This window comes from Cuculus canorus, chromosome 4 (genome assembly GCF_017976375.1).
Source record: "Cuculus canorus isolate bCucCan1 chromosome 4, bCucCan1.pri, whole genome shotgun sequence".
In the NCBI taxonomy this organism is placed as follows: domain Eukaryota; kingdom Metazoa; phylum Chordata; class Aves; order Cuculiformes; family Cuculidae; genus Cuculus; species Cuculus canorus.
The window spans coordinates 19,908,472-19,922,100 of NC_071404.1; the positions used below are offsets into that span (position 1 = coordinate 19,908,472).

The 13,629-nt window shown below is 39.9% G+C and overlaps 1 protein-coding gene across 4 annotated transcripts in view; it reads right to left on the reverse strand.

Moving 5' to 3' along the window:
* Window positions 1–6,626: 6,626 nt before the first annotated feature.
* Window positions 6,627–13,629, reverse strand: part of PPARGC1A (PPARG coactivator 1 alpha) — a 369,019-nt gene continuing 362,016 nt past the window's right edge. For all 4 annotated transcript variants that reach the window (XM_054065753.1, XM_054065754.1, XM_009565460.2 and 1 more), the window contains one exon: window positions 6,627–10,305. In XM_054065753.1, the coding sequence (XP_053921728.1) occupies window positions 10,202–10,305 (104 nt within the window). In that variant the 3' untranslated portion in view covers window positions 6,627–10,201. The remainder of the gene's footprint in view (window positions 10,306–13,629) is intronic.

Sequence of the window (13,629 nt, forward strand, 5' to 3'; positions counted from 1 at the left end):
TGGGTTTGTTTCCCCCTTATTTCTTGAGGCAGTGAGACTCTGGAACTGCTGCCTCCTGCCTGTTTTGTTTCCACCATGCTTCCATGCCCGCCCATTCCTCCTGCCCTCTGTTGTTTCTTCCTAGCTCCATTACCCAGCAGCTTCTGATCGTGTTGGTCCATTTCAGCAAAATCTGGTAGCAGGGTAGAAGCCTTCAGCATACTGCAATCTAGCATATCGTGGTTTATCTCATGAAACAGGAGGGAAGGCAGAGACATTCTCCAATACTGATGCTGAGGAAGGAAAGGCTGCAAAGCTGCCTTGGCAAGACTGTAACAAACCAGAGAATGCACATAGGAGTGCGCTACAGTAAATGAGCCCATGAATGATCTACCACTCCAGGAACTATTTGTGAAACAAAAATTACATTTGTTAGCTGCAGAATTATGCCAGCTGTTGGCTCGGTGTATGACAGCCGTTACACAAACGGCATCCCCCCATGGTGCAATGGCCACCCTCCTGCCCGGGCGCCAGCGCACTCTGACAGGCCCCTGGCATGCCACAGCGTGTGTCATGGTCACCTTTTGCTCACTGAAAGGGCACATAATGCTCCGTCGTGGTTTGCATAACTGTCATGTGTCGAAGGGCAAAGTGATGGCTGAGGCCATGACATTGCTAGCAGGCAAAGCTGAGGGCTGTGGAAAATGTCAGGAGAAATATGTGCCACATTGGTCGTAGCACAGCGCCATTTGCTGGTCTTACCACCAACAACATTCTTTAGCTCTTTGTAAACAACTGCATTAGAGACTGCTGATGATCTCGTTATAGAAGGCATTGCCGCATATATGGAGTAGAAACTAGTACCATGTAAGTCCACTTAATTCATAGAATCAAAGAATGGTTTGGGTTGGAAGGGACCTTAAAGATCATCCAGTTCCAACCTCCCTGCCATGGACAGGGACATCCCACTAGATCAGGCTGTCCAAGGCCCCATCCAACCTGGCCTTGAACACCTCCAGGGATAGGGCAGCCACAGCTTCCCTGGGCAACCTGTTCCAGGGCCTCACCACTCTCATAGTGAAGAAATTCTTCCTAATGTCTAGCCTAAACCTGCCCCTCTCCAGTTTATAACCATTCCCCCCTCATCCAAGGGGGGATATCACTACAAGCCTTTGTAAAGAGTCCCTTCCCAGCTTTCTTGTAGCCTCTTCTACGTGCTAGAAGGCCTCAATAAGATCTCCTTGGAGCCTTTTCTTCTCCAGGCTGAACAAGCCCAACTCTCTCAGTCTGTCCTCAGATGGGAGGTGCTCCAGCCCTCTGATCATCTTTGTAGCCCTCTTCTGGACCTGTTCCAACATTCCATATCCTTCTTATGTCAAGGATTCCAGAACTGGACACAATACTCCAGATGAGGTCTCACAAGAGAGGAATAGAGGGGCAGAAAAGAAAGAAGTTTTATACCACAGTCATGCTGATGTATAAACAATACCATAACATTTTGTCCTTCTTGAGACAACAAGAGACAAAATGAGAGTTCAAACAAAAGTTGCCAAGGAGTTCATGAACACAGAGACACACAACAGTGAAAAGGAGTGTCCAAAGTGTGTTTCTCAAACCGTATACATTCTCATCTCAAATACAGCTCCTGTGTCCAAACCATCCTACCCATCAGGATAGTGCTTTTGTGGGGCTGCTGGGTAATCCAGGTCACTGGACAAGGAAAGAAGATGGGTGCTGCAGTCATCTTTGTAGGGTTGTTGTGGGATGCAGATGTACATCTAGCCCTTCCTGTTCTCTCCAAAGCAAGAGAAGATCCATTGCCTTTCAAGCACCATGATACATTTCTAGCAGTTCAAACTTCTGCAGCTCCCTTGATGAGCTTGACCAACAGGGCTTAGTGGCACACAAGCAGTTGCAAAGTGGCACTTAAATCCTGCCTGGACAGTCAAATGCCTCCTGTTGAGAAAAGGCAGGACTAGACATCAGTGTTCTGCTATCAACACTGCCAGCAGTGTTCCCAGCAACCCTGGGACAGCCCCAGCCAAGGTCTTCTCTTTTTACAGAGAGCAGGAGTCAAGAACAACTAGATTTTTCCACCCGAGGGCTCGGAAAACCTATGGCTTTAGGTTCTGAATGCCTTTCTTGCTTTGCCTGCACAAAGAAGTATAATGCATTGTAAAAGCTGGATTCCCTGCTTGCCCTTCCCCAATCAGACAGGTATGCTCCCCCACACTGCAGGTAAACTCCTCACCTTAGAGTGAGGAACTGCATCTCAGCCTCCCACCAAGAGTTTGACATGCTTCAGCAAAGCGTCCCACCCACATAGCCATCACGCAGCGGGAGCCAAGTCCTTCCCAGAGTTTGCCAGCAGGCTCTCACAGGACAATTCTACAAAGCTGCGGCAGGAAGAAGCCATCAGGCTGTTTCCAACCCAAAATGTCAGCATTGCAGAAGGAGCAATGGCAGCACTGCAGCAATGCAGTGAAGTTTAGAACCCTCTGGCAAACAGGATACGTAAATAAATGGGTTTCTATCTAAATTCCATCGTGTACCAATTTGTACCGAAGAATTGTTGTGATGTGCATCATTATGTCTTATTATGTGATCGCAAGTAACCTTTTGTATAGCAGACACAATCCACGTAACACGCTGTGTGACCAGTTTACAAAACCAGGCTCCTTCAGAAGGGCGAGTAATTAATCATTATTCAGCAACAGCATTCACTACTCCACTACTTGCCGGCAGGAGTGTATAACCGAGGGCATACCTAGCTCTGAGAATACATTATTCATGCAACAGAAAACTACTGTTACCCATAGTATTGTTCCAATAAATGGTTAAAATGAGAAAGCACTTGGGTAGTTCTTGAGTGTGTGTCTGATTTTTTTTTTAAATATAAATTTACTGCCAATATATTGCACGAATAAGCATAGGCCTGAGTTGCAAATATAGTAGGTAAGAATTAGTGTAAGGCACCAATGCAAGTTCTTCATAATACCAAAGTCAATAATCCGAGGACAAGAAGATCTCTCGAATGCCTTGCCTTGAAGGTATAGGATAGTAACTTTATGGCTGTAATAATTTTATTACTTTATCAAGCACTAATTTAATAGAGAGTGGAATGCACATTGTCAAAAATAAATCGTAGCAAATATTTTATTCAATTGAAAGTCCTAACAGTAATTTACATACTGTGCTCTTTAGGACATGGCTTTCTCCATATTTAGCTTTGGCTTTCATTTACACTACACCTGGCTGCCAATCTATCATGACGCAAATAAGGTGCATGAGATTATTTACATTTGATCACTGTTCACTATTTACACAAGCTGGGGTTAATTCAAAAGGCTGGCGAGGGTTGGAGTTTAGTAGCTGATTTTGGAAAACCTGGAACTGTACATGTTTTCTGTTCAACTGCCTTTGTCTCAAAGCAGTTCTGTCCTTCTCTACTAGTACACACCATAACAAAGTAGACAGTGTGCAAACCCTTCTATTATCTTGCACTTCACCGTGTATGCACTACAAAAATAGATATTTAATCTCATATCTCACAATTTACCACATGTATTTACATTCTCCAACTGGGCCCACTAGTGAATTTTATTTTTAATTGTTTTTCTTTACATGGGAGGCTTTTTTTAACCCATTGATTCCATTTGAATTGGAAGAAGAGCTTAATTCATCAGGTCCAGCCTGTCATTATGGTTATATTTTTTTTTATTAAAAAAATCAGAACTGCCTTTGGGCAGCAATGATTTCAGAAGCATGTTGAAAGGAAGTTGCAATAATTCAAAGGAACCTCAAAAGATAAACATGTTTTGAGAAATATGTTTCCAGCTGCAGAAGAAATATTTGTAACCACCAAAATTTGTCACTGGAAAACAAACTGGAAGTTCTCATTTTGCTTTGGATTCATGACTACTAAAACTTTGGGTTGAGGTCATTCAAATGAAAAAGGATTAGTTAAGGAATAAATACCAACGAAGTGCAACTTTTACAATCCACGTCTGTGTTCCACCCAGCTGCAGTTTCCATAAACGCATCGCAGACACCAACCGTTCAGCAGAGCACATCATGGAGCAAAAGATGGCTTTGCTTTCTCTTTTTCTCAGCAGAGCGGTATAAGGAGAGCACAGCACTAGGAAGCACAGAGGATAAATTCACTTCCTCTCACAAAGGATTTCATTTTCTTCTTTACTGAGAAGACTAGCCTCCTTTGTCCCTAAGTATTAACAAATATACCAGCTCCCAATGAAGACAGGCTGCCCTACGTCTATCAATAGAATCTATATAGAATCTTTTCCCTTAGGGATTAATTCAACTTTTGATTCAATCTTTCTGAGCTTTAAATTATGATGTTACAAACCTCCAAGGAACTACTGTACTATTTGTGACCTTCTTTATTACTTTCCACTGTTTGATAGGAAAAATTGATTTGTAGGAAAAATTGATTTATAGTTTAGTTTGCTTGTGAACATGGAATATCAATGGTGAGAGTGTGATGGCAGAAAAGCAGGGAAAGTTGGCACTGGTTAAAGTTTAATATAGCAGTTTATTAGTTAATGGTGAAGGGCAATAGATAATAATCTTGAATGACATTCTGGAGGTGTAATGTGAAAAAAAATGTCAATGAAGCAAGGTATCTTACTAGAGCTGGATTTAAAGTTTTCAAAATATCTTCTACAAGGAATAATTTTGTCTATTGCTTCCGTTTCTCTTTCCTAAACCTTCTCCTCTTCCCTGTGGGACCTGATGAGTGTTTTTGAGTTTCCTCTAAGCATTAAAGGTTAAAGGTAGTAGGCAAGGCTGAAGTTTTCCAAATAGAGCCTAAAATTAGGTGTTGGTGTCTGTATTTGGATTCTTAGGCCCCAATCCAGGAGTCTATTTTTATTCAAAGCAGCCGAGCACTTGACTTCAATGGATCTAAAAACACTCATGCTTAAGTGCTTTGCTGAATCAGGACGGACTTAAGCACAAATGTAAATGCTGTGCTGAATTGGGGCTCTAAATATGTGGCTTGATTTTAAAAGTGCTGAGAGTGGGTAGATCTAATTGAAGTCAATGGGAGCTGCGAGATGCTCAGCATTTCTGAAAATCAGGCCACTCAACTGAGGCACCTGAATTTGATTTCAGGTGCTTAGCTTGCAGCATTCACCATGGGAGAAAACGGTAACCCAGGAGAACAGGCAATGGAAGGGATGATTTCTTAATAAATGAGATCCTGATTTTATGCAAAAAGCCTTAATAATACAAAATGAGGGGATAGGAGACAAAAAACAATACTTTCCTGGAAATCTAATAGAGTGCTTTTTTTGCAAGCATCAAAGTGCTATGCAAAAGTATGAAATGAATAAACAAATCAAATTAAAAACTCTAGTAACTGGAGAAATACTGGGCTAAATTCATGCCTTATACTGATGAAGTACCTCAGGGATAGATTTGTCCCACTATGTTTTGAGCAGTAATTTGATCAGGAGCAGCGAGTCAAAACAACAAACCCCATGCAGTGAAGAACTTCGCTCTACAACCATTGTGAGAACCAAGCACAACAGTGTCGATTAGTAAATGGTAAAAATGCAAAAGCTAAATATTTTTTCAAGTGAAAAAGTATCGTTACAGAGTATAAAATAAACAGCAGAGGCGATAATCTTGAGATAGGCAATCCTCTCCACCATAAGATTACAATCAGCCTGCCTACTGCTGCACCTCACGTCACACCTCGGGTACCTTCTGAGGCACACACCAAGACAAGAAGACTCAAGTCCTGCAATGTTGTGCCACTAAGTCCCAGAGAAGGCTGCCGACACAACAGGGATAAGGTATGTTGGCTACCTGTGGGCAAACCGTGGGGAAAGCAAAGAAAAGCAATTCCTTTCCTTTTTATGTGCATCTAAATGAGAGGGCTGTGAACACCATTTACCAGTCCGTTGACTAGCTGTTACTTGACCAATTGGAAACCTTGGTGTGGGGAGCCCACCATGCTGCACTGTTTACGGTTCAGGAAGGACTCAGAAAACGCATGCTTGTCCACCCACCTTACCTGTCTGGTCCTAGCTGTCTGCTGAGACAGACAGGTTGGTGAACGTCTGTCATGGTGGTGCTTCTTCATAGTACAGGTATTGATCATATCGAGATGGAAGACACCAACCATTTTGGATTTGTCAGTCCCTACCACCTGCGCAACTTGGATCAAAGCATGGCCATGCAGAAAAACCTTACACTCCCCACTCTCTTCTAACTCAAGCCAGCAACTCTTCAAAATCCACTAAACATTTTTCAGAAGTTTTCCCACAAGTTTATATTGGCCCATCCACAGCCTTGGGTACTCATGGCAGAAAGGTAGATTAAAGAAAGGCAGTTTTCTACCATTAAATTTATTGAAACTAGTGGTTCTTGTCCCCTGCCCAAAGTGCAGTAAAGCAGGCGCAATCTGGACTACCACCTGAATCAATTACAACCATTAGAAAGAGTACTAGAAAACCCAGTACACAACCAGTCATGGGGATGGAATACTTGTCTCTTGTGACAAAAAAAGAGAAACAGAAAAGGATTTGAAACATTCGTTTCCCTTTATTTGCTCAGTGATCCTGATGTGTACTGCACATTTAAAAAAAAAAAAGAAAAAGAAAAAAAAGATCACAGGAATTTTCATACAATGAATTAAACCACAAAAGTACATGTAGAATTGGCAGGTGGAAAACAGCCCTGCTTGGGCTTAACTAATATCTCGCTTTCCCTGTTCAGCATAGTCCAACCAATAGCTTTACAAGTTCACCTACTGTACAAATCTTATAGTAGCTCCATCAGGTCAGTGGTTCACATTATTGAAAATGTCTGTCACATAGGTACAAATTTAGAATCATCACATTATATTACATGGCTATTCTAGGTCATTTATAAATCAGATCTTACACTACAGTGATTGAAGTTCTCATTACAGCCATCAAAAAGGACACATAATCATTACCTACTGTAAGCTTACATCTAAAGGGATGAGAAGAAAGTGTGGTGGTGGTTTGTTTTTTTTTTTTTCAACTGACCCAAGTATTTTATCCCAGAGGCACGCTTTCTTCTCAGTGCTGCTCCTGGTGCTGCCACCCCAACTGCTTTTCAGAGGTGTTCCACATAGATATTTTTCTATTTCAGGCTCCCTCTGCTTGGATTTGGATCATTTTACATTCTGTAGGAATTACTTTGTTACAGCTCTAGGAAAGACCATTGTTTCTAAGTACAAGTTCTGTTACCTGTACTGCAGATGTGGTACTTACCACAGCATGAAAACAACAGTACAATCTTCATCTAAAAGATACACAGAGCTATGCTGCAATTTGCCTCTGGTGACAATGTGGTACATGTGCTAATTTGAAATGTTCTTGGGGGAGAAAAAAAGAAAAGGAAACACCAAGTTTATAGTTTGATGGGTTACCTACTACAGTGTCTACAAAGGATACAAATAGCTTTATTCAGCAGTCCTAGCTCTATTAATTTCATATGTAATTTGTAAATCCACAGAGGAAAGCCATCTTCAAGATGAGAATGTTTGCCAGGCCAGTGAAAAAAAAAATTACTCATGTCATTATGCCTGCTTGGTGAAGAAATAAATAATGCCCCCCCCAAACCCAAACCAATTTATTCATGTCAGCAACATAGGGCAGAAGAGAATGTATTTAAAATGTAATAACAGATACTTAAAGGCAAAATAGGTAATGCATCTGGTCCTTGAACACATAATATGATATACTAAATATTGATTTCTTAAAAATAATTTATTGCTTTTAATAGTTTTCTTTACAACAGAAGATACTTAAAATCCAGAAAGGAAAATTGTAAACTTTTAGTTTGGCATTCACACAAAGTTAAAATACCTGCATTTTTAACCTACAGAGCAACAACAAGAAATAGACAGATTAAAGAATGTTACAGTGGTAACCTCCTAAAAAGTTCTTTTCGTTTTTTTTTATTGCTATCTATCTACTGAGAAATAAGAAGCCAAAAAATCAAGCAAGCATCCGACAGGACAGACAGTGGAATCTCTCAGAACACAATATGCTGGTGATAAAATGAATGCAGCCATCAAAATCAACTGCACCGGCATGAGGGTGGAATCAGTCTTCTAAGATTGGGAGTGGGAAAGGAGATTAAATAGTTAGGTGTGCCATACCTTTAAGAAGAGTCATGAATGCCAAACAGTAATAGAATACCAAATCTATACATTCGCAAGCAAATTCCAAACTTTGCTGATTCAGGCTAGTTCAGATGAAATTCTGATGCTCACAATAGCAGTAGTTTACTCTTGTGTTTTTTTTTTTCTTTCCTGAAGTTTCTATTTAATTTAGCAGAAGCAATGTCATCAGCAACAATGTCATGGGCACATCTGAGGCCATGCTAGTGCATAGTAAAAAAAAAGAAAAAAAACCCAACCCACTGCTTCTGTAAAAGCTGGATTTCCAAACGAAGCACGCACTCCAAACGGACAACCGCCATGCATCCTAGGTATAAAATTTCCACTGGCCTTTTTAGTATTTTAGTCATCACATAATTTATAATAAATAGCATAATTGTAACTGATAAATATGTCTCTTTAGTAAACAAAGGAATGAAAGATCAGTATTTATACAGGATGCATAACTGTAAAAAATATAGATAAATACCATCATTAAACTCCGCCAATGAAAAGATTACTGGCTTCAAGAACAGTGTTTAGACACAGAATTACTGTAAAAATCATACTTTACTTAGTACCTCAGCATATTTTTATCAAATTAAAATCACAAAAATTAAAACAAAATAGCATTTTAAAAAGATTTTTGACCTCTAGTTCCAAAATTACTGTTGATACATAAAATAAAAACATTTCTTAATGATTACCCATTTGAGAGACTTTACATAAAATTATGGTATCTCCTAGAAAAATTTAGATGAGAAAATTTCATTCCCCTAACAAATTCAGTGTATAAAACTGCAAAAGAAAATCAAGCAATGACAAAAATGTGGAAAAATACTGCAGAATACGTTTTGGGCTAGGATAATTCTTGACAAAATTCTTATATAAGCTCACCAAAGAAAGGATGAATGTGTGTAAAGCATTTTTGCACTCAGACACACGTGCACACACAGACGCGCACACCCTCACCCACACATTTTTCTCTTTTTTACAATCAAATATATATAAGCCTAAGTTCAGCTTTCTACATATGTTAGTGTACAATAATTGTTTCACCTCATATAATTACATTTGAGTATTCTTGATTAAGAAAAATTCAGCAGATTCTGTAAAGAAGGCTGCATTTACAGTGCATAGCTGTAACAAAAAAGAACGTCATACAGTATGTACATAAATAAAAATACTCCATTTAACATTTGTAAATACTCAACTACTTTAGAGAATGTAGCAAATAATAAACTATCTGTGCACACACCCAGATAGTTATATCCAACTCTCATTAATGATGTAACACCACGTCCGCTCATTAGAATAAATCGCTGAACAAGCTGCACATTTGACCATTAACAAGGCTTTGAAAATTTTGCTGTGGAAGATCAACGTTGTAGACATTTACATGGGTGCCAGAATTAAAAGATGAAACTTCAAAATGTTAGGGAAGCTTGAGCCTTTAATTTTCTCTTCTGCAAGGACTAAAAAAAACCAAAAAAACAACCCCCCAAAAACCCAAAGAAAAGAAAAAATCTTAAAACAAATCTAAAACAGATTGTAGGCTTCTGGGACCTGTGGTTTCTTCTGGATTGTCGTATTATCACTGTGTTGTGAGAAGCTTCATTAAAAAAAAATAATGCAGTGTCTGATTCCCAGACATCAGCAGCTGTAGTTCTCAAATTTGGTTTTTTTAAATTTTTGTTCTTTTTTTTTTTTTTGTTAAAATGCAATATGTACAGATTTTGCAGTTCATCATTGTATGTCTATCTCTGTGGAACTGCTGCCATGTCTCGTGGCTTGCATCGAACTTGCGAGGAATGCTCGGCTCCCCCACCACTGATCACCCGTGAAAGCAAAGCTGACACCCATGGACATGCGTGTGCTTACTGGACAGCCACCCTGCCTCTCCACTTGTCAAGCAGCTGTGTTCATGTAAACCATGGTTTTGAACAGAGAGTGTAAAGTAGGAGAACTTCCTAAGTATGACTTTTTAATTGTCCATTATTGAAGGACATGATGTCCGTGAGGTATTCGCCATCCCTCCGTTTTCGTCAGATGTGATGCATGTTACCTACGTAGGCTCCACTGCGCCTCTTTAAGTAAACTATCAAAATCCATGGAGTCATACTTGCTTTTAGTGGAAGCAGGATCAAAATCATCTGAGTTTGAATCTGAAACCCAAAGAGAAGCAAATTCAGTTCAGAGGCAAGAATGGCTAGTGATTACTTCTTTATTTTCTCTGTACAACAGGAAAAAAAGCGCCAAAGCACTGCAGAAACAATCCACTTGCAACCACAGCCTTACAGGAATGGCATGATAGAAGCCCAGAAATGTCCATCAGAGAAGCTTTAAGCATGGACAAAGCTTTCTGGTAAGAAGCAGGACTTAACAAAAGTTGTACACATCATCAGGGTAAGGAGGGTGGTAATGGTACATATACCATAAATTGCATGCACTTAACAGAGCAGGTAAACTCAGAATCGTTTCTCCATGAACGTGAGCACTGACATATGGCTATATATAGATCTCAAAGTTGTCAAGATAATTGTGATAGATGCTTTACCCAAAACTCCACCATCGCTTTGCAGCTGCTATTTTGCAACACCCAATATCCAAGCTTCTCCTGAGAAAGGTAACAGGGTTTGGTTCTGCAAAAAGCCAAGGCAGCCTGTGGGGAGTGCAGACAGTGGGCGCTGCTGCTTCTGCCTGCCCTGCCTTAGGGTCTCGTGCAAGTCACTACACCTCCTTGAATTTGTTTTTGCTTCCAATCTGACTTTCTTGGGGTTTGCTTGTTGAGAGCATGAGCAATTCATAGCATGACCCCTGCACCACCATACAAGCAGCATACTTGGTAAGTCACAGCAGCAATAATGGTCCATCTCCTGTGACCTGCGACACCTGCTTCAACTTTGCTAGTTGCTCAAACACAGATATTAGTCTGCTCCTAGTGCAAAGGAGCGATTGTACTTTTGTGGCTTCATCGCTGCTTTTCTATGGCAATTACTGACATGGATGCAAGCACCAAATTTCCTTTTGGAGTCAACAGTGCTCAACAGTTACTCTCCTCAGTTCCTGTGTCACAGCTCCTTTATGACAGTGTCCTTTTCTTGCCATTTCTTCTGTTGAACTAATCAGAACTCCCCATCTACTGCTATAAGACACACTGTGCATTAAATGTTCATTAGAAGTTCTGTTAAGACAATATCTGTTCACAGAGGAGAGTTGTTAAACTTCTGACTACTATTTTCAAGTGTTTCTTTCTTCTGTACTCAAACCAAAGCTGATTAATTCTCTCTGTCCTTGTACTAGCTCATGAATTTTAAAGTTCACCCTGCCATTTCCTTATGTAGCTCTATTAGATACTCTGCAAAATACAGGGAAAGCAGTCTGAAGTAGAGAAGCTCATGCTGTCAGCAGGACAAAGTGAAAATACTCTGCTCACAGATACTCAGGGAATCCCACTCAGTATGAAGAGACCTGTCAGGGAATACTCCCAGTGATGAATAATGTTCAAGAGGGTTTCCTTCAGACAACTTATTTTAAGCCCCAGATTTTCTGAGATACAGAGACGACCCTGGCTTCCACTGCTGAAAATAAGTCAAATCAAGTCAAGATTTCAATCTATTTTTACTGTTTTTATCAGCCTACATTTCGAGAAATGCCTTGCTACCTTTTATATTTTCAACATCAGGCCTATAGCTCTTCAGCAGTAAATTGCCTTTTCTTAGCTTTACATTATCTGTTTAGCCACCAAAATGAATTATAGCATATTCATAGTGAACAACGCATATCATCTTTATCATTTATTCTGAGAACACATCAATTGGTTAGAAAAAATATATCTGTACTCACTTCCTGCCTTGCCAAAGCTGAGGGCAGCATGTACAAGATTTCATTAGCCCTCTGTTACAGGGTTATGAGATATTTTAATGACTGTGGCCATTTATTCATAAAAACTCACAATATCTGATTAATAATAGATTCAATGGCAAAATGCCCCTTGCTGTTTTATTCAGCAAAGAGTATCTCACATACCTTTAGTCTATTTATACATGTGCCAAGAAAGGTTTAACATTTAGTGAATACTTTACATTTTAAAAACTAATTAAATAAGAGGTGAGTTTATAATACATTATAATATTACAGAAAATGTTTTGGTAGTCTGCATGCTTTTTATGCATACACTTAATAGCAGCATTCCTGCTGTAGGAGTTTGAACACCTCCAAACATCCTTGCAAGTAGAGGACAGACATGGTTGGACTTGATGATCTCAAAGATCTTTTCCAACCAAACAATTCTATGATTCTATGATCCTAAGTGGAAGCATCACACACTGACCCACAGCGTAAGACAAAATCATATATTTTTGCCCAGACAGGACTAGGATAGACCCAGATCTGCTATTGCAGCCAGTATGCACACATGGAGTTATCACAGCATTCTGGAGTCTGGATACTGGTATGCATTCTGCCCCACATCAGTGGTACAGCAAACTCCAAGAGATTTGCTATGGTCTCCATAGGCTGGAGCCCCTTACTTCATGACTGGAAGTTCCTGCAAGGAGACACTTTCATACACAGATGGTTACGCACAATGTGGGAACCAAGCCACATTCCTCCATAGCACAAGTCTTATGAGGAGTGGGAGAGAGAACTGGGACTGGAGAAGAGGAGGCTGAGGGGAGACCTTATCGTCTTCTACAACTAACTGAAAGAAGGTTGCAGTGAAGTGGGCATTGGTCTCTCCTCCTGAGTAACTAGTGACAGGACAAGAGGAAATGGACTCAAGTTGCACCAGGGGAGGTTTGGATTAGATATTAGGTGAAACCTCTTCCCTGAAAGAGTGGTCAAGCATTGGAACAGGCTGCCCAGGGAAGTGGTGGAATCACCATCCCTGGAGGTGTTTAAAAAGTGTATAGACATGGCACTTTGGAACATGGTTTAGTATGCACAGTGGTGTCTGCCTGACAGTTGGAATTGATGATCTTAGAGGTCTTTTTCCTTAATGATTCTATGATTATGATTCTATAACTACTCATTGAGATCAGTGGCCTTTGCTATACTAAGATTTGATCACAAGCGATTCTAGCTTTCAAACCTGAGAAACTATGAATTATGGTTAAGGAATGTCTTTGGGAAGTTTTGCACATCTACAGCAAAACTCACGGCAAATTAAGAATCATAATGAATTTTTTTGGGTGAGGCATCTACTTTGTTCTCTGTTAAAATAAATAAATGATAATAAATAAATCAGGCATTAGAACCAAGCAGTACGGCATAGTAATCAACAGTAAAGCATGTGGGAGCTTTCTGTGGTGCTATTATTTCAATATGGAAATATATGATTGACTATCGGGCACTTCTTTTGGGTAATGATGAAAATCAGCTTTAAAAAAATTTTCGCTGTCTGAAATATCTTGAAGAAGCCAGCTCAGATTAGTAGAGCTTTTACACTTCTTGCAGTAAGTGAAATCAATTTCCTTTAACCTCTCCCA